Source organism: Saccoglossus kowalevskii, chromosome 19 (assembly GCF_978046115.1).
Source record: "Saccoglossus kowalevskii chromosome 19, keSacKowa6.1, whole genome shotgun sequence".
Classification (NCBI taxonomy): Eukaryota; Metazoa; Hemichordata; class Enteropneusta; family Harrimaniidae; genus Saccoglossus; species Saccoglossus kowalevskii.
This window is the reverse complement of record NC_140659.1, coordinates 16636539-16664421: the sequence shown is the minus strand read 5'-3', so window position 1 is coordinate 16664421 and position 27883 is coordinate 16636539. Positions and strand designations below refer to the sequence as shown.

General features: G+C 35.4%; 2 protein-coding genes across 2 annotated transcripts in view; one reads left to right on the top strand and one right to left on the bottom strand.

The window, feature by feature from the left end:
• Positions 1-1222: 1222 nt before the first annotated feature.
• LOC100374405 (rho GTPase-activating protein 24-like) lies at positions 1223-14551 on the bottom strand. The gene is made up of 6 exons (XM_085493491.1): positions 14300-14551; positions 13763-14064; positions 11447-11569; positions 10609-10741; positions 8363-9455; positions 1223-2371 (listed from the first exon to the last, which is right to left on the bottom strand). The coding sequence occupies exons 2-6, from the start codon at positions 14004-14006 to the stop codon at positions 2282-2284; spliced, it is 1683 nt and encodes a 560-aa protein (XP_085349617.1). The 5' UTR covers positions 14007-14064; positions 14300-14551; the 3' UTR covers positions 1223-2281.
• Positions 14552-14878: 327 nt separating this feature from the next.
• The window catches only part of LOC100374560 (tyrosine-protein phosphatase non-receptor type 13-like), a 58064-nt gene continuing 45059 nt past the window's right edge, over positions 14879-27883 (top strand). The window contains exons 1-2 of the mRNA XM_085493718.1: positions 14879-15429; positions 25326-25459. Coding sequence (XP_085349844.1) covers positions 25327-25459 — 133 coding nt within the window. The 5' untranslated portion in view covers positions 14879-15429; position 25326. The remainder of the gene's footprint in view (positions 15430-25325; positions 25460-27883) is intronic.

Here is a 27883-nt window from a genome sequence, read left to right as displayed (position 1 = left end):
GATGTGTGGTTTACAATCTACACATGAATACAGATGTGTGGTTTACAATCTACACATGAATACAGATGTGTGGTTTACAATCTACACATGAATACAGGTGCGTGGTTTACAATCCACACATGAATATAGGTGTGTGGTTTACAATCCACACATGAATACAGATGTGTGGTTTACAATCTACACACGAATACAGATGTGTGGTTTACAATCTACACATGAATACAGGTGTGTGGTTTACAATCCACACATGAATATAGGTGTGTGGTTTACAGTCTACACATGAATACAGATGTGTGGTTTACAATCTACACATGAATACAGATGTGTGGTTTACAATCTACACATGAATACAGGTGTGTGGTTTACAATCCATGCATGAATACAGGTGTGTGGTTTACAATCTACACATGAATACAGGTGTGTGGTTTACAATTTACACATGAATACAGGTGTGTGGTTTACAATCTACACATGAATACAGATGTGTGGTTTACAATCCACGCATGAATATAGGTGCGTGGTTTACAATCCACGCATGAATACAGGTGTGTGGTTTACAATCTACACATGAATACAGATGTGTGGTTTACAATCTACACATGAATACAGGTGTGTGGTTTACAATCCACGCATGAATACAGGTGTGTGGTTTACAATCTACACATGAATACAGATGTGTGGTTTACAATCTACACATGAATACAGGTGTGTGGTTTACAATCTATGTATGACTACAGGTGTGTGGTTTTCAATTTACACATGAAAACAGGTGTGTGGTTTTCAATCTACACATGAATACAGGTGTGTGGTTCACAATCCACACACGATTTATGGGCGTGTGGTTTACAATTCACACAAGATTTATAGGCGTGTGGTTTGCAATCTATGTATGACTACAGGTGTGTGGTTCACAATCTACACATGAAAACAGGCATGTTGTTTACAATCCACACATGATTATGGGCGTGTGGTTTACAATTCACACATGAATATGGGTGTGGGGTTTACAATTAACACATTAATATAGGTGTGGGGTTTACAATTAACACATTAATACCATGGCTGGATACCGTTCTTAAAATTGAAGATTTGTTCAGGAATATTATAAGTATTAAATTTCCAATTAAAACCATGTAAGCAATTTATTTCACTCAACATGGACCCCATATAAAAATGGAAATGTGCACGTCTAATAGATGAGTGAACTATTCTTGAGAGAACATTTAAGATAAAAAAGCTTTATTAAATTTTATATTTATTTTTATAACCCAGAATTTAATAACACTGAAAAAAAGTTAAAAACTTACCCTGGTATTAAGTAACATTTTTCACCCTATGTCACATGCAACATTTAAATACAAGCTGTTACCATAGTAACCAAGAATAACAAGCTTTCTAAACTGACAAATTGTTGCCATTATTGTAGTATTGTACCCAGGCTTCAAGATTCAATTCTGTACATTGTCATTTGTGAAATTGTAAAATTCATTTTTATTATCAAAAAATTAGAATATATATAATAAAGCTACATAATAGAAATTAATATTTGGTCTATTTCATCAAATTTGTTCAACATATCATGCATTTTGAAAAGTAGTTATTGGAAATCGCTTCAATTTTGTCACAGTCCAGGAATCTGTATCAGTGACTATCGATATCACAAAATGTTGGTTTCTGCACTCACAGTAACTACCACAAAATGTTGGTTCCTCGTCATAAAATTAAACAGTTCAATCAATACCCACAATTTTAAGTAATAAATTAGTCAGTGTCCACTAAAAATTATATCAACTGTACATTGAGTATGTAAATTGAAGAGAACATGATACTGTGGAATACTTTATTTTCGCTGGATTTAATTTTCGCTGAAAAGGCTTTTTAGGCATTTTGTATGGAATTTATTTTCACTGATTTTTGATGAGTTTAATGTGAAATATAGGAAAAAAAGTATATTCGCTGGATTTTATTTTCACGGAATCATCCCTTCAGCGAAAATAGCGAAAATAAAGTATTCTACAGTAGTATATGATAAGCTGCAGTGCAAATCACCAAAAGGTCTGTACAAATAAAAACAATTTATAGGTAATATATCCTTTTAATTTTTCAATATTATCTTTTTTTCCCAATTTGTATGGTAACCTAATATGCATCTGTTATTGTCTACTTCGTATATATGTAAAAAAAATTTCAAAATTAAAAAAGAAATTCATTCACAATACACATTGCTGGCAGGTTGTAAGGTTGCTATTGTTTTATTGTCGCCGTGGTGATACCAGTATTTTTAAATCTGAACATCATGTTTTTTACAAAATGCCTCTATGTTCTTCGCAAGTTCCTGGTTCCTTTCTTCAGCTTGTATTTTGGATTTTGTCTGGAAAAAAAATTATACATCAATGAACCCTTTGTGCATTTGTCATCACAAAATCAAATCCGCATGCAAAAAAAAAATCACATTTATTTCAAAATTTTGACTAGGACTTGTAAGCAATTACCCCAGACCATTCGTCCCGGTGTTATCGCTACCGCCACACGAGACTCCAGCTTGTCTCCTATACAATTTTCCTTCCGCCCACTTAATTTTAATATTCATATGACCTTTGCACTGACATCGATAGCCAATCGCATTCGACCGCGGACGTCACTCTAAATAAACAACTGAATAAATTAATATACCATATTTGGAAGATAGCGGGTAAATTCAACGTTGTTGGTGTGTTCCTTCGGGTTCCGAAGTCGCACGAAACGAGTTCATGTTCCGTTATCTTTCGCAAGTAAAACAGGTCGATATGTATTAAACATGGCATTTGTTTTCTTGTTTTAACCCCCTTATTACGCAAGCTTCCGTCGAAGTGGTGTTTTTTTCGACGATTTGTGGCATGTTGCAAAACGAACGAAACATTGCGGCATTCTTAGCGGTGGATAAGGGATCGACTATGTCGTCACATTTATGTCTCGTTTGAAAGAGAATAAACCGCTCAGAAAAATATGTTGCTAATATTTAAGTGCGGTGCCTTGAAATCGCCTGCCCGACGTCCAAATTTCAAAAGGATGTTCGATTTGCAATGACAACCGTTCATATGTACTAAGCGACGTTACTAATTACTACTAGGGTCGGTGTTTGCATTAAGAATTATAGAACAAAAGATCAGCAAAGCTGTGCTTTTGTCGGCGATTTTGTCAAAGGGAATATTGATAAAATGTTGCAAAACAGAATCGCGAGTTGGGTGAAAAATTGCGCCGGCGACACCCGAGAAACACCGTGTCACGGTGCATTCGTGCATCAGTACACCGAAGAAATACATACATATTGTTGCGGACGACTATTGTAGACTGTGTTCGTGTAGTCTTCGAGTTTGTGGACAGTTAAAGTCGTGTGTGAATTTATTCAAGCCAGGAAAAGCAGGAGGGATAACTTATGGAAATCGTCTTTCCAATTTGATCCAGTGCGACGTTGTGAAAGGAGCGACTCTGTCGTCTCATCTATGTCTAGTTTGTAAGAGAAAGATTGATAGCGCAGAAAAATCCGCCAATAATGTAAAACAGTGGCGTGAAATTGTCAGTCATTCTAATATCTCCCAACCTGTGAACGAAAGGGTTAAGCGTGCTGCCTTGGGGTCATTCCAGTTTTTATCCACACCCCCCCTACGGATGGATATTAAGGTTAAGACACCCTATGGATTCAAATCCACCATTCAGGTGTCGGATTTTTGTTAACTAACACACCCCCTGGAAACTACTGATTTGCAGTGTACGGATGGGTGTGTGAAAAAATGATACCCCTCGGATACACACAAAAACAGAACCCCTTGGAAAAAAAGCTTTGTGACTTGCAAGTGGCCTACTTGGGTCTTCTAATTATAAAAAAGAAATTGGTGAATTGGGATGGTATGTTGCGAAGAGCAGTGCAGTTAGAAGGAGTCAATGATTTTTTTGGAGAGGGGGTCTGCACAACTAGAGTGATGTCATAATATGATGACGTCACCTAGAGAGATGTGTGTGTCCCACATTGTTTTGTGCACCTGATTTGCAAATCGGTCCGAAAATTAGTTGAATGACTTTTGTCATTGGTGTTGATTTTTTTTTATTGTGATATGTATGTATGTATGTACATTCGGTAGACACCTGACTACTATCTTTTTCAATGATTTAAATGCGCACATGTGTAAGTTTGCGTAATTATTACGAATGCAACATTATCAAGTCGGTAATATTGAGATACTCACAGACCCAATACCCCGGGTCAGTACCCTAACAATAGTAAAAATAACTTGAGTTTGCGTAATTATTATGAAAGCAATTACAATGTTGAAATATTAATCAGAGCCGGTACAATATTGTAAACAAAATTGCGTAATTAGAAAAGCCAGTACAGAGTTGTGTACAAGTTGCGTAATTACAGTACCGTCGGATATCATAACAATTTTACTAGAACGACACACGAGGCAAGAACGAAAGGGGTTGCTAAGGTAACGTGCCAAACTTCGGTCAACATACACTTGATGTCAGCATCGCAGCGCAGCAAGTTTCGCAAAGAAGTACTTGAATTCAATTGCGCCCAAAATGATGTCGCTGATCACTCAGTTGTCGCGGCGTATGTTGTACCAAATTTTGACTTCGGCTTTTTTTTCTAAGTGCATGTTCTTGTTCACGTAAAATGCGACCTCCCACCAATGTATTAAAACACTTTGAATTTATACTTTGCGTGATTATATTTGGTCTACGCGAAACATTAAACTTTCTAAACATTAATATCTGAGACCATGCATGATGTATATTCACAAAATCATATTTTATATTATGTACGTCTTTCATTCCAAGGCTCAGGCAAATAAAACAAATATTCTTCTGCCAACTATTATAGACTAGTTTCCAAGCTTTTGACTAAGCAAAATTTATTTAATTTTCCATTTGAAATTTTTGTGATCCTTGTAATTTCCCAGTCCTTTGTGTTCATTCATGGTCTTGACAATAAATGTGAATTGCCGTGCGAGCCTACCATACACGACCGTGTATGTACTAGTAAGGGTGCCTCTACAGGGTAGTTGCGCGTGGAAAAGGTGAGACGCAGTTTTGTATATATGCCACTTGCGCGTACGCCCAAATCAGACTTGTGCATGGCATTCTAATGATAACCTGCGCGCAAACCAGACTTACGCGTGTGAAAAAAATAGAGTTACAATAAAGGGAATGAACGCGAAGCTTTCTAATTATGCCAGCCAGTAAAATACAGAGATTTAAAATATTATAAATAAAATGTATACAAGTGTTGTAATGTCCGATGTAATAGCCACATGTCGAGTTGAGTTTATTTTAATTTATAATGTGAACTATTCATGGATGCCAATAAAATTTGAGAACAACTGAAATGTACAAGTAAGTCAGACTCTTTTAAATGAATGTATCAAGTATACACATGAATTAGTATTTGCCCCAACACATTAGTTTATTCTTTATTCTAAGTTGCGACTGATATGTTTGTGTGGGCTTGATCGACACAGTCGTAGAATAATAAATAAATTTTGTTGGATTAAAACAGTTTGCAAGCAGGGGTACAGCCACGTATGATTGCATGCATTTTAAAAGGGCGTACACCCTCCCCCAGGTCTCTTGGCTGACAGTTTTTTTTTTACAAACCTACCCCTTGGAAGCTTAAAAATTACGACCGCATGGATTCACATCATCTGTGGGGAGTGTGGATAATATGAAAAAAAAATTAATCAAGAATATGACCCCCATCGTCCGCCTGCACGGTGTTGTTTCGTTCGGATATTCCTCCCTCTACAACACCGTGCGGTAATTCTATTCATAACCGTGTATGTCACGTGGTTGCGCGATAGAAAGTTTACCGACCAATAGAAAGCTTTGTTACAATGACTGCCAGAAACGGCTGGAGCTTTGCATTCCTGATGTCTTCGGCTTCATTTCTGCCGATATATGTTGCAGTGACATCATGAACTTTGAGGTATAACACCTACTCTTCTATAGTACCCAACAGTGGTGACAACACTATTACCACGCTCGACAGTCGCAAGGCCAGTAAAGCATAATAACATAAGGATTTACTATTTCCAGTGCGACTAAAAACGAACACATCAGACACGGCACTAAGTATAGTTTGAATAGCTTAATCTGAATATCAGTGAGTTGCATGATGTATGGATATTGTCGCTGTATTGCCTTGACATCCAAGCCAACACAGCTTCCACTGTGCGCAGCGAAATTTATTCTCGAGTCAGACATTTTCACCGCCTGGCAATCATCATGGTGAAAACAAAGTCCGATAAATTCTAAGAAAACGGTGTTTTGGGATGGTCGTTGACACCTCTGAACAGTGTAACAAGATTACCCCTACATATGCAATATATTTAAATTTGGTTGTTTAGGATTTCTTCAAAGTTAAGGTCGTGCTGTTTTCTCAAATTTAGTCGTTTTCACCGGCTTTTCGACCGGTACTTCACAGCAGCTCACGCAGAGCCCATAGAAATACATGGCAGAGTGGAGCGCGTGGGGCATCTCGTGATGAATTTGATAGCTTGGCCAAGCGCGTTGAAGAAAGAAGCAATATGATTGGCTGTTGGTAAATTGATTCTAAACTGTGAGGGCATTGTCACATACACATATTCCTAATGAAATACTTCAAGGTGATAGCGGAGTGCTTCGCCGGAACATTCACCTTGAAAATTCAAGATGATGACCCCCCTCGGAATTAAATCATCTGTAGGGGTGTGGATATAGAAAAAAAAATAGTCAAAAAATGACACCTCTCGGAATTGAACCATCCATACTTTTTGTAGAAATATGACCCCTCGGATTTAAACCATCCGTAGGGGGGGGTGTGGACAAAAACTGGAATGACCCTTGAAATCGCCTGCCCGACCACTCCGATCCGATGAACTAATCAAAACTAAAATGGCGCGTGTCACGTGACTTTGTTTACTAGATAGTGTGGGCGTTTGATTGACATTCAACTCATTAGTATTCCACCAATCACAGCTACATCTACTTTCTGGATGTGCGCAGTCAAATTGTATAGGAGACAAGCTGGAGTCTCGTGTGGCGATAGCGATAACACCGGGACGAATGGTCTGGGGTAGTAAGCAATTGGAAATTCTATCAGTTGGTCCAATATAGCCAATAATATGTAGAAAAATATCTAACAGTGAATTGTTGCACCAAAATCTTAGCGGGGAAAACAGATTGTACTTTAAAGGGTTAAATGTAACCTATTTATTCCTCTTCTGAGCAGCAATACATATTTTATGCTTGTCGTGATGACGTCACTTCATAATATAATATATTTCACAAAACAAATTTTCCTTTCAGAGAAAATTGTGAAATATTGTAGCAGTAAAGATTTCACCGGGGTCCTAAAGACATGGAGTCACATTGACTGTGCAGAATTTGGTTCAAATAAACCTCTGAAACATTTCTTAAGATGAAAATAGCAGTCACTAATTGTTGTTCTATTGTGAGTGTAGGAAAGCCCATGTGAACCACCATTGATAGAAAATAATCGATATTGTATGTACTGATACACTAGTCCGAAAACTAGGATTTTTTTTATAATTTGACAAGATGGCCGAATGGTGGCCATTTGTTTTTCTAGATAGGATTGAATATTTCCAACTGGCAGTCATTTTGTTTTAACAAAAGAAGTTCCAGAGTCATACATAATGACATGCTTTGACGGATTCACATTCAAACCTCGCATACACATCATATCATACATAAGCACATGCATTTGTTTCAAGGTCCAATTTAAGATGGTCAAATGGCGTCATTTTTGTTAAAAACTATACAAGATCAGCATAATTTATGGATGAGAGTACAATTGGCACAAGATGGCAATAAATAGGGCACATACTACAGAAACCTGTGTCAAGCACCACCAGACAATCCATGACATGGAACGCTCAGGCTCAAAGAATAAGAACGCCCAAATACCAAAAAATACTACCGGAGCAAGATAGAGAATGAAGCCCAAAACCGAAAACTCTGGGGAAAACTTCAACTTGGCCAGGAGGTGTGACAGGCATTAAAAACTAGCGAGGATCTTGTCATTTACAATTACTTGTTTTTTGAAGTACTGTCTTTATGGTCCTTGCTTGCTTCAAATTTATTTTTAGAGTGCTGCCCTCAATTTTATTACTGCCCTCACTTTCCTGACTGTAATGTAATGCAATGCAAGAATACTGCCCTCACTGGCCATAAACTCCATTTGTGTAATACTGCCCTCACTGTCTAAGATCACCTTTAAAGCTAATCCCAATGTAAAAGCTAGCTACGAATTTATTTTCTGCAAGAAATAGACATGTAAATTTACTTTTTTCAAGCATCTTTGATTCCTAACATGACAACCTACCTCATTCTTCAATTTTATCTCTAAAACATCATATCTCTGATTTAAAAACAAAATTTTAGACTCATATTCTTCACGTTGTTTGAGTAATTCTGTTTTTAAAGCCTCCACTTGCATTTTCAGAGTTGAGAAAGACAACGTCATATCGGGAGCAGCATTAGGAACCTCATCAACTTTCGGCCTCTGTGGTATTTTAGGAATTTGTTTTTGAGTAGATGATCTAGCGGGGGCCGTTGGGGCAGGTCTTGTTGGTATCGGAGGTCCCATTTTACGTGGAGACGGCACTGGTTCATCTAAATCATTTTCGTCTTTTACCGAGCATGCTGTTTCATCCAAATTAAGCAATGTGCTGTGGATGGGAATAGTCCCAGTCTTGTTAATTTCAGCTGCGACTCGCACCGAATCCTCGGATAGTTCACCCAACAGATCTCCAAGAACGGAATTTCGATTGGACAGTTTTTCATTGGCAGCTGCACTCTCAGCTGGTATTGGTATCAGAATGCTATCCGGCATTCTACCGTTTCTTGCATCATCACCTGACAGAAGATCTGGCTGTGCCATTGCAGTCAAAACTTTCACCTTTTCTGGTTCCTTGCCAAACGGAGAGAAATTAATCTGATCGTTTTTCGGAAACATTCCCTCAGAATCTTCAATCAACATATGCATAAGTTTTTGGCTCAAACTAGCATTTTCCATAATTGAATCTGTTTTATCCACTTTAGGACGGAATATATTCGGTCCAAAAACTGTAGCTAAGTTTTTCAAATCCATTTTGTTTTTATCTTTATGTATTTGTACATCATGAAGAAATTCACATAAGTATTTCAAGACGTTATAATTACACCGTGGAAGAAACGCCAACTGTCGAATTAACTCTTCTCGCCCATTTTTATAGTCTGTCGATAGCTGCCGCAATGCGACAAGTATCAGGTCGTAATTAACCCATGGTATGACAGGCTCCGGTAGATGTCGTAAATACGATTTCAATAAAGATGCAACACTGTGTACATCTGCATTCTGTTCATAGAAGTCTGGTTTCTGACCAGTGTCATAGGCTTCCTGTAGTTCTTTGACCAATGCTGACCTACCTGCTAATCTGTAATAAATTATCATAATTATTACAATTGCAATGTACTAAATAATTTCATAAAATTTATCATAAAATTTAAGAATTCTGGATGAACACAAGACTGTGTTTATCACACCAAAATTCAACTTTGTTGATATTGTACAGTGATTGATAAGATTTCCAAGTTTGAAGATGCTCAGATAAAACTTGTTTGAATTATTGTAACAACTAGAAGAAGACTATTTCAAGTTACAATTTCACAGATATCTTGAAAAGCAAACACAGTTAATTTGTTATCCAAGTTTGAAGATGATTGGGTAAGAATGACAGGGATGACATCAGCAACAAGACATTTTCCCCTCACATACCTTTCCCTTCTCCTTGCTTCGTTGAAGATTTTTTATGAATGAATAATGTGTTTGAATGCAATTTTATTTTATTCAATAAGTATATTTAAAAACAAAATGGCTGCCAAAAAAATAATTTGTACGATAAGTTCACTATATTCATTCACTATACTGGCACACAAGTAGAGTATTGAATTAGATTGTCTTGTGAAATAAAATGATCTGCATATGCATACTTTTGATTGAATATCACCAATTTTCAAATGTTGACTTTTCATTTTGTATAAAATGAAAAGATTATGATACTTTGATTCTGTAAAATATCATAAGCTAAACTACCCCAGCTGCCTGTTTTCTCTGCTTCATTACCACAAGATAGACTCCAGAACGATTCCCATTCCACCCACTTTAAATTTGCATATCTCACCCTCTCGCCTTTGAACTGGTCAACCCCTAAAATCCTGAAAAAATGTATTTGAATTGAGCTGAAATGACCTAGATACTAAGTAATCAAACACATATGCTGAATGAGTTTCTGCTTTGGCAGGAAAGTTACGATTTTATGCACACAAGAACTTCCCGATTTGTGAGACTCGATTTACAATGGGACACATTGAAATTTTATTTACTTCTGGTAACTTGTGCAAATAAGGACATATGAATGGATGTAAAAAAATTACTCATTTAAAAATGTCACCAATCAATGTGCCACGTCCAATTTCATAGTGCAGATGAATCGTAGAGTCTATTTTGCGATAGCGAAGAAAACAGACAGAGACCAGCTGGGATAGCGCTAAACATAATTAACATATTGTAACCATGGTAATACTAACCTAAATATGCCCTCTTCTTCAAGACCCTTTTCTCTGAGAAACGTAACACACTGTTCAATTATGTTTGGTATTACCTTGGTTGATGTCACACTTTCTGTTGTTAAAATGTCAGTCAAACTTTGACCAAAAACTCCTGGAAACAGAAAAATTTGTAAGAATATTTTATGGTAGATGCAACAAGTCAATTTCATCAAAACCAAAAACAATATACTACACCATTTATTGCTTTGTACCAAAACTTAAATATAATTGATTAAAAATACTGAACTATTGAAAGTATGGGAGATAGTAAGAAATGTATAAAGTTTTATTTTTGGCAAAATTTGGTTTGAAATCTTTGACATGTGAAATAATATCTCTACTGTAATAAATATGAAACTTTTCTCGCAGTTGCATGGATTTGGCTTGAGCTTTCGTTATTTTAGATTCTGTAAGACAATCAAAGATGGACAGTATTACAAAATCTATGTTTGATGCAATTTACACAAGGTTCCCTTTATTTCAAACTTGTAGGATGGCTATTTTACCACTTTGTTTGAGTGAACTTTAAATATCCAACATTATGTACATTACAGTACATCATAGGTTACATAGGTGTTAAGCATGTACCCAAAGAACAAATTCAAAAAGTCAAAAATGACAAGATTTATTGTAGTGGAAAATAAACAACTTAGTCAATAAATGGCACAATACACTAGATTTTGATCAGTATAACTCACAATTGCTGCAACTTTAACATTTGATTACATAATACAAAAATCCGAATTTAGAATAATTTTTTGGAAAAAGTAGGGGAACTGACAGTGGTGAAAAATAGTAAATAGAAGTAAATCATTACCTCCTCCGAGATGCCCGTACATCACCCTTCTTATTTTACGCACCCACTCGTCTCTTTCCTGTGCACTCTGAGAACATAGTAAATATGTGTCATGTGAAGATGACATTTTATGCTGACCATCACCTGCACCAAGAAACATAAATATGTCAAACATAGTAAATATGTGTCATGTGGAGATGCCATTTTGTGCTGACTATTACCTGCAACAAGAAACATAAATATGTCAAACATAGTAAATATGCCATGTGAAGATGACATTTTGTGCCGATCATTACCTGCAACAAGAAACATAAATGTGTCAAACATAGTAAATATATGTCATGTGAAGATGCCATTAGCTTCTGGCAAGAAACGTATTATATTTGGTCAACTTTTGATCAATTACTGTAACACACACAAAAAATACTGTTTTGTGTTACCATGGAAATATATCTACATAAACCATCCAAAATTGTCATGCAAGTTATGATCAACTTTATCAAAATGTATGAGTAGGCTTTTAACACATCACCTAGGCAACTGATTCATTTGGCTATCAAGGGAGGCATTCAGCTGACAATGTGTTGGCACATTATAAATGTGACAGATAATATTCAATGTAACCTGTTTTTGAAGACCATGATACTGTATAAGAAATTAACTCATGTACATTAAGCTTTAAAACATTGGCTCTCATGATTTAATATTTTCTTGATACTGTGACAGATTACAACATTGAATCAATTACCCAGTTCTGTGAATAAATTCATAAAATGTCATGTGATCCCATGATAGATTACTTTTAGAGTTGTATGTAATTATTCATATTTCTTTGATGTAAATGGGTTATCATTAAATATGTAAATAAATATTTCATATTTGTATAAATGTAGGGTTCTCTACACCATATACAAGAACCCCCTAGCTTCTCTATAATTTGGAGTATGGAATAAAGCTCAATTAACCTAATACTAAATAATGAATCGATGTTATCTTCTGTTATGTAAATTAGCCATTCACTTCGTTATTTTCATTGAGAGAACACTAATATGAACCATCTCTGAATGCCAAAAAGCAAGGTGAACCCCAGCCATGATGACCATGTGCGGATTTACAATTACCGGTAGTATGATATTCATGTTAATATAGAATTCATAAAATTTCAAAATTGTGTTTGAGTATGACCTGACCAATCTCTTGAACTGAACAAACATGTATTTGTTTGTGTGTGAAAAATAAGATTTCAAAAAGATATCAGCTTTGACTTTTTAGACTTTGACCTCGTCTCTGTATTCACTCAAGTACTAACACCAAACAGATGCATTACAACTCTATTGTATTTGATTCAGAATCCTAATAAGAATACAAACGCAATAAAGATTATTATTATTATAACTCTACTTCACTTACTTGTTTTTTTTGAGTAGTCAATTATATATAAGACATTTAATATAGTTCAACTCAAGGGTGAATGACAGATTTATGTAACTAATGCACATACTCACGAGCCAATGTTGGAAGTTATCAGTTTGTCCCTGACAACTACTTTGTTATGGGGAAGCCACATAAGAAATAGTTGCCTATTATGACAACCACAAAAATAAACACATAAACCTGATACAACATTACATGTATCAATTTGTTGAACAATTGTCTGAAAAATAAAACCTAACATGATTTTGATTAACATCATAGCCACCAAAAATTGATCAGGTTCATTTTGTGACAGCTGACAAAATTCATCATTGAAAGGGTTGAATGCAAAAAAAACAGGAAACCAGCTTATTTTGTTTTATCCCTGGTACTTTTTAAGGATATAAAATTCATTTTTACACAAATTTCACAAATATTAAAATAAATCCAACTTGTTCAGTCCTATAAATATTCAAGTCAAGAGATGTCCAGGCTGGAAAGGGTAAAAATTGTGGTAAAATAATTGAGGTTACCGGTATTAAACATGTGATGCTAGCAGGAAGGATGCTAGAAAATACAACGGAACCTAAGATCAGTTCTTTCACAAACTCACTCACATTAATTGGTGAGAGGAGCAATATTAAATTGGTTCCAATAAAATGCTGTCATGTTAACCCAGCAATTTAAATCTTAAAAGTCCATATTTATAATATGGAAAATGAAATAATACATAATATGAAAATGAAATCTTTCTCATCACTTAACTCAATCCCCAGAGGGAGAGAAATGTTCACACATAAAAAAAAAATGTATAAGAACACCGAGACAAAAACAATCTTTTTCCTCATACCTTAAAAAAGCTGTACTGGTCACTCTTGTTGAATTACAATAAAAAAAAAAAAATAGTTTAAAAATAAAACCAACCTGGTTTAATTTCAAATAAGTATTTGCTTGGGTCGTCTGGATTGAAAGGAAACACATGCACCTTGTTCCCAGCAAGTTGGATTGTTCCCATTTGTTTTTTCTCGTCCTCGTTGGTGAAATATTTTAGCTCTTGACCAACTAAAACAAACCATCTCTTTTGCCAGTTCTTGACCATTCCACCTTGTTTTTTGAGCCACCCAGTGTGGATTACTTCGGGTTGCAAACCCGGTCCAAGTGAAATCATCGTGATATCGAGTAAGGTGTCCTGTAGATAGGAGACTGGCAGTGACTTTCTATCCAACCTTCGAAAAGAGGAAGCAAAAGTGAGAGTCAATTTTGAACTCAGATCGTTCTGAGAGCTGGACATTTCCTAACGAATAATCGTTTTGTGTTTAGCAGTTTCGCTTATACGTTGAAAGTTTTGCTGTCAAATTCTTATTTACAGAGTTTCTAACGAACTAATCAAATATTTACAAATTCTAAAAATAGCAAAACCCGGAAGCGTCCAATAAACCTAAGTTTTAGTTCGCTACGTACCTTCACTTGTCTTGTAAAAAATCAGGTCGTTCAACTTAAAAGTTATCTCTTCAACGGCGATTGAAATATTTAATTAATTAATCGTTTTAGCGGTTAATACGAATTAGATAAATTCCTGAACGGTACTCCAGTATCTACGAGACAGTTTGAAAACAATGATCAAAAGTTTTAAACAAACTGTTTTAGTATTAACATCGCCCACACTTGGCACACCTACTGGTTGTTTGCGACCTTCAACGAAATCACGGTCCTTGCGAGAAGAGTTCATATCTCGGGTTTAGCGTTAGGTCACTACGCAGGTTGTGATGACGTTCCCCAATCAATAAGCAAGCCAATTAGATTTGGTCGATATCATTATTTGCGGAGGTAAATGTTAAAAACCGCACAAGACATTTTCATCCAAAAATAGAGCACAGTAATCAACTATTTTATGATTGTATATAGTTATGAGAAGTATAAAAAGTATTTTTATATACAACATGCGTTTCAAGGTTGATAAATAAAATAACAATAACACAACAACTTAATTCCAACTTGTACACCCCCAAAAGAATAACGTCACGCGGACTGTTATTGTGCGAGTTTCAACGTACTGCTATGTATGGCGGTTCGTTTCTGAATCTATATGGAAATTTTAAACCGGAATACTCTTTTTGTAGTAAAGAATATTGCCTAGCCAGGATTTCGCGCATCCAGTGGAAAGCCTGTGACAGACCGATTGCCCAGTGGAATTGCATATCGACAGCAAACTGTGTATGTCCGTCGTCGTAAAAAGACCATAGTCGGTACTACTAGAATAACCAGGCCAAGTCTGCGGATGTTGATAGTGGTACTGCTCCCAAAATTCACATTGTTTGTGGTGTGAGCGCCGTACTCACACCGGTAATTCGGTATACGGTTCTCCAAGAGACATGCACGACTTGGAAACTGAAGACTATGAAACAGGAGCTGTCCCGGAAATAATGAGAAAGTGACATACTACATCGCCGAACATTGAATCGTATTGCAACGTGGCTACAACAAACTAGTTAATCATATTGTTATTACCATCAACTAATTGAACGACGAAATCGATCGCAGCACAACAATTTTATTTGACGAAACTAAACATGACACTGGATATCTGAAAGGTGGGTTGCAATGAACTTATAGTTCTCAGAGTAGAATACCAACTAGACCATGACCGATCTTGACCCAAAATAAATACCTTGTTTACAAACATTAATAGCCTGTTTTGCATGTTAATTACTCCAAATAATATAAAAATGTAAACTTCAAACAGATCTAAATTTGAATAAATTGTATAATATATAAATATTAATCTCTCTAAATACTGGTCTCCGAGGGTGTGTCATTTGCATTAGTCATATTAATAAAGCGCTATAAATACATATAGCAGTGAACATATGGGCAGGCAGGCATTCTGGTAATATATAGTCAATGTTGACACTTAATGTGTTGCATAATGGTATTCAGGGCATCACAAAAAGCCAAAACTTGTCAGTATATGTACTTAACTACCAGCATGGGGATACAATGATAAAGAGTAAAACATTGTAAATTTGATTTCGATTTATATAAATATATTTTTGTTGCAGATTTTCTGTGTGCTGTTGTTTGAATAGAATATTTTGGCAACAGTTGGTTCTGTGTCATCTGAAATTTAAATATATTTTTTTTTTTCATTTGTTTGTCTTATTGTTGTGAAAACATAGTATTCCCCACGACAGCAACAGGGCCAGTATAATGTGTGGGAGAGTACCAGGTAAACAGTTTCATTTGACGTTAAATTACATTTTTAGCCTAGATTGGGAATTCATAAAAATCCGTTCTTTTATTTAGTTAAAGTAAAATAAGAATATATAATGATAATGTACATTAATGCTGATCTAACTTCAATAATATTATTTATATTTTGTCAGTTAGAACAATTAAACCAAATTACCGGTATTATCAAACTAAAGAAGAATTCTACTTTTTTTTACGGTTACTAGTATTATAAAGTGGTTAGCAATGTTCACCTCACATCGGGGTGATTGTTATACTCAATTTCCAGCCTGTGTCCTTGTTTACATTAGTACTGTTATACTGCCCTCAGTGATGTTTATTATTACAGTGGCCCCTCGCTAAGTCGCGGGTGTCAGGATCCAAGCTAAACTGTGACTTATTGAGGGTTGTGATTTGCCAAGGGGGTATCCTAAAAAAATATGAAAAGTTGCAACTTCATACCCCCGTCGACACCTCAAGTCAGGCCAGTGTCATCCTTTGTATCTCAGTAATTTACGCCCAGTAGGTGTTAAGATGTCTCCTTCAGCCCTTTAACGGCCAATTAAATACACAATGTAGCGAAACATTAGTTTTTCTACTTCAAAACTGTCAGCAAAAATTGTTAGGAACCATCCAACTACCCTTGACTTAGCCGAAACTGCGACTTACTGAGGTGCGACTTAGCGAGGGGTCACTGTATTATATGCAGGGACACAGACTGGTGAAACTTGGCAGCGGTGGGTTGTACCAGCTCATATTCCAGGCTGATAATTAAAGTGCCTGTGAAATGGCTGCTATTTTCACGCCTAAAATTATCAATTGATACATAAATATTATTAATTTTTATGTTTCTAAGCATGAATTATTATTTTTAAGTGAAAAAATGTGTTTTAAACTTAGTCTACGGCAACTTTATTTTTGTGTATTTTAAAACGAGGCTCCTCATTAGCTTCTCATTTGCATACATTTCCCTTGTGACGTCAGAAGGGGAAGTCGCATGGCAGCTTGCATTGCCAATACGTGTAAATAAGGCAAATTTCTTGTGCAGTTTCCTCGTCTTTGACTATATTGTCACTTATGTACTTGTTCGTCGAGGAAGAATGGACCATAATGAACACATAGTATCAATTTCTGTTGCATGGGGTTGAGTTAGATGCGAAATATGTCCGTTCTGGTGTAGCTGGTCACCGTGATCGTCACTGACACCGGCGCACGTTTGTACACTGTTGCTGGACAAAATAGAATTTGACCTCGGAATTATCTCGTTATTTAGCAGGTTACTAGGCACGTCACTACACTGTTATATTTCATCGATCGTCTAAGTAAAATTTTCAAAATTAAAATAAAAGATAACATAATTTGACATTCTAAACATTAGACTATAGTGATCACTATAAAATAATTAAAAAAAAACGACAAATCACAGTTACTAAATAAATGACAGCCTCGTGGAAATAAATTGACATTTTGTTGAAATAGGTGAACGCGTCAGGTCACGGCGAGGGCAAGTGCGTTAAAAGCGGCGCTTAATTGGATAACACACATACAGATAAATTCAGAGTGGATTCGAGTTAGCTTGATCCATGGCGTGATTGTCATAATTATAACATCGTATTAAAACTTTATTTGGTGGAAACACATTGACCAAGCCCGGATTCTTATTTCATAAATTATTACGCAGATCAAACTGCAAGCATGGAGGTAAAAAAGAACAGAGGTGTGAATTCGACATTCAACACCAATCACCAAACAATTCAGAAACTTTTAGCCTTCGAAAATGAAAACAGTTAGCAGTGTGTAAGGGCTGTGTAATATCCTGTTTGTCTGACGCTTCATTTTCGTGTCACTGTCAAAATTATTGCTACCTTTTACTTAACAGAGACTAAATGGTCTCTATAAAACGATAATCAGGATCGCAAAAAAAGTCAACTGATTTGAAACACTTGCCGGACGTCTCTCTCTCTCTCTCTTCTGAAATCTGCCTCGGTGATCATGGGCTGGTCCGGAATCTATTTCTTTCAAAAGTGTTGCGCCAGGTTTACGTTATCGGCGTTTCTCTTTAAACCTAGTAGTTTTTTTTTATGGACGAGGACAGTTGAATGAATCTAAGGTTAAGTGATGTCGCACCTTTGGATCGATTAGAAATGAATTGGAAATGAACGAACAGAAAAGGATTTTTTAAATAAACTAAAAGGTATGCATGATATCTTCAGGCAGTTCCAATGACAAAAATCATTTTGTTTGTACACAAACATCAGATACAAGCCCATTCCTGGAGCCAACTCAACAGGTGTTGTAAATTCATTGGTGTCTTAAAACTGTATTTATGTTCATCTTATTTTAAAGTAGGTACTTGCAACATATTTAGGTTGTTATTATCAATTTTGTTAAACTTGATTCCAATAAGTTTATATACATGTATATTATAATGACATTTTGCATGGCGAAGAATCGTTATTGCACAATTGGAAAAGTATACAGTAAACAAAAATATAAAATAAACTGAAATATTTTTATTGTGACATTATCCAGTAGTCTCCATATTTGCATGTATGTCCCTCATAAAATTACAAGATTTTTTTACTTACCAGGTGTAACTCTTGGAGGTGAGTACACATTAAGAGACTGTCCTGCTTTCCAAACATTTGATTTGCATATTCATTTGCATTTATTAATATCGTAAACAAATATATGTCACAAGAGACGACAGTGACTTCAATGTCCAAAAAATTAACCTCGCAAAAAAAAATTAGTATGTGTGTAGATCGTGATTTAATTGAAACTAACTTCTGAATTTAAAGGGCTGGTGTGTAAGTAATACACTTACACACAATACCATGTATGTGCCATGCATCTGTTTTATTTTGGTCTTGAAGTGCGTGTCTATTTTCATACTGCATTCTGTTATCAGTAAGTGACTTCTATAACACGATAACAATTGTTATTTTTGAAGAAAATCAGAAATCTAAATTTAGTGACGACCAAATTACCTGTTACAGCTGGTTGTTATAAACTCAGAAACACATATTTCAATTGACCATCCAAAAAAACTACAGCAAGTGGGATCTAAATCTTAAAATGGGATTTAATAGAGGTTGTGTTTAAGTTCTGAGTGGAGGACGACCTTATAAACCCATTTTACAGGGAGAACATACATTTAAAATTGTAGAGTACTAGTAGTTGGAGAATACATGTACTTGGGTGTTAGTACAGTGGTAAGTGTGTTCATCTCGCATCAAGGAAGTTTTGATTGCTGGAGTCAATGTTTATTCAGTAGTATAAATCAGAGTACAGTCTGCCCTGCTTTCCAAATACTGTAGAACACGTTGAAATAGCTGCATGCAATTTTAGCGGATTTGACTGTTGGCATGAATTAACAGAATCTTAATTTAGCTAAAGTGTTGACTATCTCCCTGTGAGAATATAGTTTCTGTTAAATTAGCTACATCTTGAATTAGCGTAATTACAGATTAGCTAAATTAGCTAAAATAACATGGTAGCTAAAAAGACATGTTTTACAGTACTCAGTATTACGGTAATTTGTACTTCTACATATGCACTTGCACATTAGACAATTAGACAAAAAACAGCAGGAGAAACAGCAATGTCCAAAAACTTTGTCAAACACAAAAATATTTATAGAGATTTAAATTGATAATTTAATACATGTGCGAGTAATACTGAAGTAGTCTAGTCGCTGAACATAGCATGTGAAATTTGAGTATTGAAGGGTTGGGATCATGCTGTTTTTAAGTGTCTCTTAAAAGTCTCTTTAGATTTTTGAGAATTATAGAATGCTGTTAAAGTTGGAAGTAACAATTCATTGGAAATACAAAGACTCTATTAATAATACACTTTTGTAATGTTGGTCACTATTGTCGGGATCCTTCACTCTGACAAGTAAAACCTGAATTTAATGGACCTCAGTTTGCTATCACTGTATTCTGTTTCAGTCAGAGTGTATGTGTGAGAAGGAAACATTTTGGGTCAGGCCAGTTGTATTGTTTTTGGTTTTATACTGACTTACACATAGTACTTGTGAGAATGAATCGTCAAATCAGAAAAGCACTACATATGCTACTGGTGACAAAACTTCTTTCTTTTTCTTGACATGTATAAAATCAAACGTCTGTATTTTGCCAAATTTTATGTTTAGTCATAACTTGTATGTGAATCTATGTACAGTAATAAACGCTATTGTGATTGGTATCCAGCAGACTGACATCGCAGCTTTATTTTACAAGTCACCTCTACAGAATAATCTTATACAAAACTTTTAAGACAACAGTTTATGAGATTTCTGTTGAGAATGTTACCACACTTGGAATATTTACTACACTAAACTGTTTCATTTGCACTGCTTGATATTTTGGCAATTTCAGGATATTATGGCAGTTGTGAAGACTTAACCACTGACACTCCATTTTGTAAAACCCCATAATAATTTTCACTGCAGTACTTAAAATAAACAAAATTTCACAAAAAGTTACTGTATCTTAATGACTCCAGGGAAAACGTTCACTGTTGCAAAATTCCATGATTATCCCAGGTGTTTGAAATTTTGGAAAATTGTCTCATAAAAAATATAATAATTTTCACAATACATTCTTCAGTAATTATACAATAACTGCACAACACTATCACTATCTGTACTACACGTATACATGTACATGGCCAGTGTGCTGGCGTTTCCACACAGGTATACTTTAAACCATTCAATTAATTGCTAGAATTTTTTAAATTGAATATTTATGGGCATTCAAAGTGACGCCAACACTGTGAAAAACTGATTCATATTTTTAAATTCATCTTTTCTGTTTTAGCAGATAATAGCTTTGGTTATATTATACACAGTAAGTACTAAGGATAGCCAGCTGTTGTCTGGTAGATTGTAGATGAACACTGTAGTACAATCAGTACACTCATGAAAAGTCATTTTAGTGTTTACAAATCTATTGAATGAATGACATTTGATTGATTAAAAGAGTCATTATTAACAGCTTTAAGTATGTTTTGTTACATATTTGTCTAGGTTTCTGCTAACCCTTTGATATGTTGACATGAGGTTCCAGCAAAAGTCTTAATTCTAAATATTATAACACCTTCATTGTGTCAGAACATTCTTTTTATTATCTCGTTAGTTTCACAATATCACTCAATTACTTAGTATTTTCTGTATTAACTTTTAAACCTTTGAGCACCAAATTGTTATTCTGCTCAAAATTGGGTAAATTTATTCTCATTGTTTTTGTAGTTTTTCATTGAATTCAATCTTAATTTTGGACCAAACAGACAAAATATTTCATTACTTCTAGTTTTTAATAAAAATAAATGAAATTTTTATCAACATTTTCTATAGAAAAAAGAGCAGACTAAAAACAGATTAAAACTATTTTCTGGATGGTGCCAAGAGTTGACTTCATTGCTCAGATTGTTAACAAAAGTTTTCATATTTACTAAAAACGTTTTCACATTGTTTTAGTAAGTGTAGCAATATTAACAATTTTCACTCTTTATTATAAAATCTGTTTTATCTAATTATATTTATTCCTAATTTTAGTGCAATACATCTATACATTATGAATCTTACTTTTTGTATGTACATGTATATGTATGTATGAATATTTGTTTTAATAAATAAATAGTCTGGGATAATATTAATAATACTTACTGTAGTGAAAGTGAATATCATTTTAAAATTTACAAAACAGTTTGAGCATAACTTCCAAGCTGGCCATCAACTGGCTTTTTCTTTTCATCAACACAGATAGTTTTTAAAATATCATTTTCATCAATAATTTCAAATTACATATAATAATAATATGAGACATATTTAGCCTGATTACTCAGCATAATTTCCATGGTTACGTGTATGAAAGGTAAGCTTCAAGTTTATCATAAGTCCATAACCTTGTACGTGTACTGTAAAAGGATTAATTATTCACTGGGTTTTAATTTTGCTTATTTCACTGACTGGAAATTGCGCTAAATTAAAACCCAGTGAATATGTAAAAGGTAGCATAGAACACATTATCTAAATGATAAAACCGTGAATTTAAAACCCACTGAATATGCCTGAAATGGTAAATCAGCAAAATTTAAACCCAGTGAAAATTAGTCATTTTACAGTACCGGTACTTGATTTTGGATGGATCCAAGATTGTCAGTAGAAAAGAATGTCTTTATTTGTTTTGCTGGTATCTAAGATGACCACGTGTAGCTACCTGTATTAATACTGCTTGAAAGACTAGGGAATGTAGGCATCCATGTTACACCGGAGTCATTGAAGATGACCAAGTATAAGCCTTCCATATTAGTATTGCCTGTCACTGTCTCCTGTGTGGGTGATGATGACCATGTGCATGCAGCTATCCGTATTCAATATTGATTGTCATTGAAGATGACAGAGCATACAATGTTGGTATCAATATTATTATTGAGTGTCCCCTCTCTGGTCAAAGGCAACCATGTGCAGATATGCGTATTTAATACTGATTGTCATTGAACTTGACAGTGTAGCTATCTATGTGTATGTTACACTTAAGTCATTGAGACGACAGAGTGTGGCTATCCTAATTATTATTGACTTTCCCCTCTGTGATTGAAGATGACCATGTTCAGCTATCCATATTTAATGATGATTGTCATTGGAGTTGACAGAGTGTGGCTAGCTATATTGCACTTGAGTCATTGAGATGACAGTGTAGCTACATGTATCCATATAAGTAGTAGTGATGGTTTCATCCATGGTCAGAGACGTCCATGTGTGGCTCTTTGTATTATTGATTGGCATTGACATCACTTGTTCCCTTTTTTTAATTTTTTCCACAAATTTTTCAAATGAAATTTGGCTCTTGGATACTACAATGTATGTTATTTGTTCATTACTTAATTAAGTTACCATGATTTGATTTTGGTGCAAATCGATGCATTAATAACTGTGATTTAATTAAAAATATTTAATTACATGTATCTTGCTATCTTGTGTTGAACAATTTTGAAATTGTTAAAGGTGAATATGTAGGTTGTGGCAGATTAATAAAGTTAGTGACTTATTAAAGTTGTCTGCTCTATTTTGTTGGAAGTCGTAAACATGTGAATTATTATTATTCATGAATCAAATCCAAAAGTATTGGTGAGTTATTCGTTCTGGATTCTGATGGATTTTACCTACAACTATTTGTTAACCTGGTAAAATCTTCTCATGTAGCACTGTTTTGAATAGTGTTTATCATGATTATTTGATTTTACTAAAGATAGATTTGACGTAATCATAGAAAACTGTGCAGCAACGATTACTAAAAAGTAACTATGGTGCAAAACATAAAAACATGAAATAAGGACGTGTGCAAAATACATTTATAACTTCAACAGCATTACTTTGCTGTGACTTTTCAGTGATTTGCTATGATGGATCCCAAGACAGTTTATTGCCTGAACCAAGCCTTTAAAAAATTATTTCAGGCATGCTACTGCCTCAAGTACACTATAATTTTATAATACGGTTATTGTTTAGAATGTCGTGTGTGTGTTTCAGTGACTTGGTCACAAATAAATCTACAAAATGGAGATCAAGTATTGTGAAGTATGATTCAGTTCAAGGACAATGCATGTATGCTCCATGAATATATACTGTTCCACACAGATTGATTCAAACTCAGATTTTATGATCAAAATTTCTTGTGATCATTGGCATGTCACCATATTTTGTATTCAAATCCTTCTACGTTGTAATGTATCTATCTCAGTGGTGGATTTAGAGGGGGTGTAGGGGGCTCATACACATACATCCCACAATGCAATGTGGCTACATTGAAGGTGCACCCCTCTAACAAAACATCTGCCTGATATTTTTCCATTTTTGTCACGAATAATGCATTTATGCGTATATTTTTGACTCCCGTGTGCGAAGCACAAAAAGGGAGTCTTTGTAGTTACAGTAGTGTGTGTGTCTGTGTGTCTGTTCCACTGATATCTCAAGAACCATACATTGATTTTTGATGAAACTTGGTGCATAGATGCTCTGGGCCAATGCGCAGATTTGATTAGGTTTTAGTAAAAATCTATGCATATTAATTACCTAATTTGCATGATAATTAGCTGATTTTTAGCTGTTCCATGATTGTTCCACTGATATCTAAATAACCACTCATTGGATTTTGATGAAACTTGGCACATAGATGCTCTGAACTAATGCGCAGATTTGATTAGTTTTGGGTAAAAATCTGTGCAATATTATTAATTACCTAATTTGCATAATGATTAATCAATTTTTGGCTTTTTCACTGATAACTCAAGTACTAATCATCATATTTCAATAAAACTTGGTACATAGATATTACAGGACACTGCACAAACCTGATAGTTTTTAGAGTAATATCAGTATATATTAATTACCTAATTTGCATAATTAATTAATTTTCAGCTTTTGATATTTCAAGTAGTAATCATCACAATTCAATGAAACCTGGTACATACATGTAGTTACTTAAGGACTGTGCTGAGACATGATTAGTTTTGGGGTAAATATTTGTGCATATTAATCACCTTATTAGCATAATTAGTTAATTTTCAGCTTTTCGCCTGATAACTCAAGTACTGATCATCATATTTCAATGAGACTTACTACATAAATCCTCTAGGACTATGCAGAGACCTGATTAGTTTTAGGATAAATAATTGTGGATATTAATTACCTAATTTGCATAATTAGTTAATTTTTTCCATGAATGTTCCACTGATATATAAAGAACCACTAATTGGATTTTAATGAAACTTTTATAGAGTAATCATCATCACATTTCAATGAACCTAGGACCATGCAGAGACCCAATTAGTTTTTGGTAAATATTTATGCTTATTAATCACCTAATTAAAATGATTAATTAACACTGATATCTCAATTACTGATCATCACATTTGAATAAAATTTGGTACATAAATGCTCTAGAACAATAGACAGGCCCGAATAATTTTGGGTTGAAATTTGTTCGTATTAATTCTCTAATAATAATTCATAGTTTTTTTGTTCTAATCACATTTCAATGAAACTTGATACATAGATATTACATTATGCAGGCCTTATTAGTTTTACACTCAAATCTGTTCATATTAGTTACCTGATTTACATAATTAGTTTTCAGCTATTCCATCAATATCTCAAGTACAAGTAATTTTGAATTAATTATTAATGTGTCTTCAATACTCTCAGCACACAGGAATTCTTTCTAAGCTTTCTTTGATTGTTATTTCATTTTAGGATGCCTGTGTTGGAGTGTATTCCTGTCTCCATTCAGGATGCTCTGGAGGTGAGAGACGGCCCTCTCTCGGAAGAAGAAATATGGAGTGTATTGTGTCAAAGTGCTGAAACCTTGCAGGATGTCTTTCTTAAGGGTAAGATGCATGTATGTTCGATTATCCAGGTCCTGATTGGTTGGTAATATAATCCAGATTCACAAAGCTTTACACAGTAGTTTCACTTTTCAGGTCCTCTTGTTTTAATAATTAGCAAAGCTACCATCCTTGTCTTCTTTATGCCAGCCTTTCACTTACTCTGATAATACAGCTGTTAAAACATCAATAATTTACTAATTGGGATAAAACACATGGCATAACTGTGAGTAGTGTTATTAAGTGTTTTTCTGTCATTGCTACATGGTTAGTAATCAGTAATAGCATATAAATATGAATATGAATAATTGTGTATTGATAATCATATAATTAGCAGTGTTCTCACCAAAATTGAAACCACTGTGACTGTAAAAATTTACCTAACATTTGCATATCATTTGCATAATTGTTCCAAATAGAAATTGTGATGATTACTGTATTACAAAATGCACCAAATTATTGACTCACAAAACAAATGTTACAAATACAACTTATCAATCGGATTTAAAATGTCACTGTAGTGTAATGGCATAGTGGAGATAACACTTGCGGGAGTCAGGATAATGACTGTGGCAGAGTCAAACCGGTGTGGTGTGAAACAAAGCACTGTGGCAGTACTGCTAAACTGTATTCAGGGAAGAACGCTGCCTGTCTGTCTGTCCGCGGTATTTAGGGCTTGAATGTCTAATATAACCTTAACAGCCAGTAGAATGAACTGCATCAATGGTCTGGCCTGTACAGTGACCGTTATCAATGACCAGTACAGTGACCGCCATCAACAGCCAGTACAGTGTGTACCATCAACGGCCAGTACAGTGACCACCATCAACGGCCAGTACAGTGACCACCATCAACGGCCAGTACAGTGGGTACCATCAATGACCAGTACAGTGACCACCATCACTGGCCAGTACAGTGACCACCATCAACGGCCAGTACAATGACCACCATCAACGGCCAGTACAGTGACCACCATCAGTGGCCAGTACAGTGACCACCATCAGTGGCCAGTACAGTGACCACCATCAGTGGCCAGTACAGTGGGTACCATCAACGGCCATTACAGAGACTGCCATCAGTGGCCATTACAGAGACTGCCATCAGTGGCCAGTACAGTGGGTACCATCAGTGGCCATTACAGAGACTGCCATCAGTGGCCAGTACAGTGACCACCATCAGTGGCCAGTACAGTGACCACCATCAGTGGCCAGTACAGTGACCACCATCAGTGGCCAGTACAGTGGGTACCATCAGTGGCCAGTACAGTGGGTACCATCAACGGCCATTACAGAGACTGCCATCAGTGGCCAGTACAGTGGGTACCATCAGTGGCCAGTACAGTGACCACCATCAGTGGCCAGTACAGTGACCACCATCAGTGGCCAGTAAAGTGGGTACCATCAGTGGCCAGTACAGTGACCACCATCAGTGGCCAGTACAGTGGGTACCATCAGTGGCCAGTACAGTGGGTACCATCAGTGGCCAGTACAGTGGGTACCATTAGTGGCCAGTACAGTGGGTACCATCATCAACCAATTTAGTATAATGGCCTTGAATAGTTCCTATAAAATAAACGGAAGTCCTACTTTTAATTTTCACTCACGTCTGTTCTTATCTTTACGTCAAAATCCTTCCTGCAGTTATGAAATTAAATACTACAATGTATCTATATAAAATATCTGAGAAATATAAAATATGTTAATTAGAAATTAAAATATAAAATGACATTAAAAGTATACTCAATTGATTGTAATAACTACAACAGATGACAATTATTGTACAGTGGGATTACACATTTAAACAATAGAATTCCATGAAGCAGTCTTTGGGAAATTTGATAACTTACCCTTTAAAGATTTATTAATTAATGTAGCATTCTCACTCTGTACATATACATTGTATAATTTCTTGTAAACCTCTCACTGACCCTGTAAGCACTGTTATCTAACAGAATTCGAACTTTGTTGGAGCATTCCTGGAGCGGTGAAAAAATTTCATCACCGTTTGTTACCGTTCACCACCGTTTAACAGAAGTTGGCCCCCCGTTAAGGCAACGTCGTATACGCTCGGCCACCGCTGATGGTTCCTCCTACCGCTCCGAAAGTTTTGAGCTGCACAAAATATTGCAAGCGGTGAGGAGCGGGCAATTTTACGCTCCGGCAAAGTTCATCACCGCTCTAACAACGCCCAGTCAAGTTTGTCACAGCTAGACGCAAGTTCGTGGACGCTTGGGTCCGCTAGGCCAACGCATAAATCTTATGTTTTGACCTCCGTGTGTGTGTCCATGCGTCTTCAAAAATCACATTCAAACTTCACAACTTATTTCATAATCTGATTCAAGATGGTCGAGTGGTGGCCATTTTGTGCTAAAATTTCATTAAAATCAAGCATTTCTGCTATTCTGGAAACAAATATTGGTTGTGTATG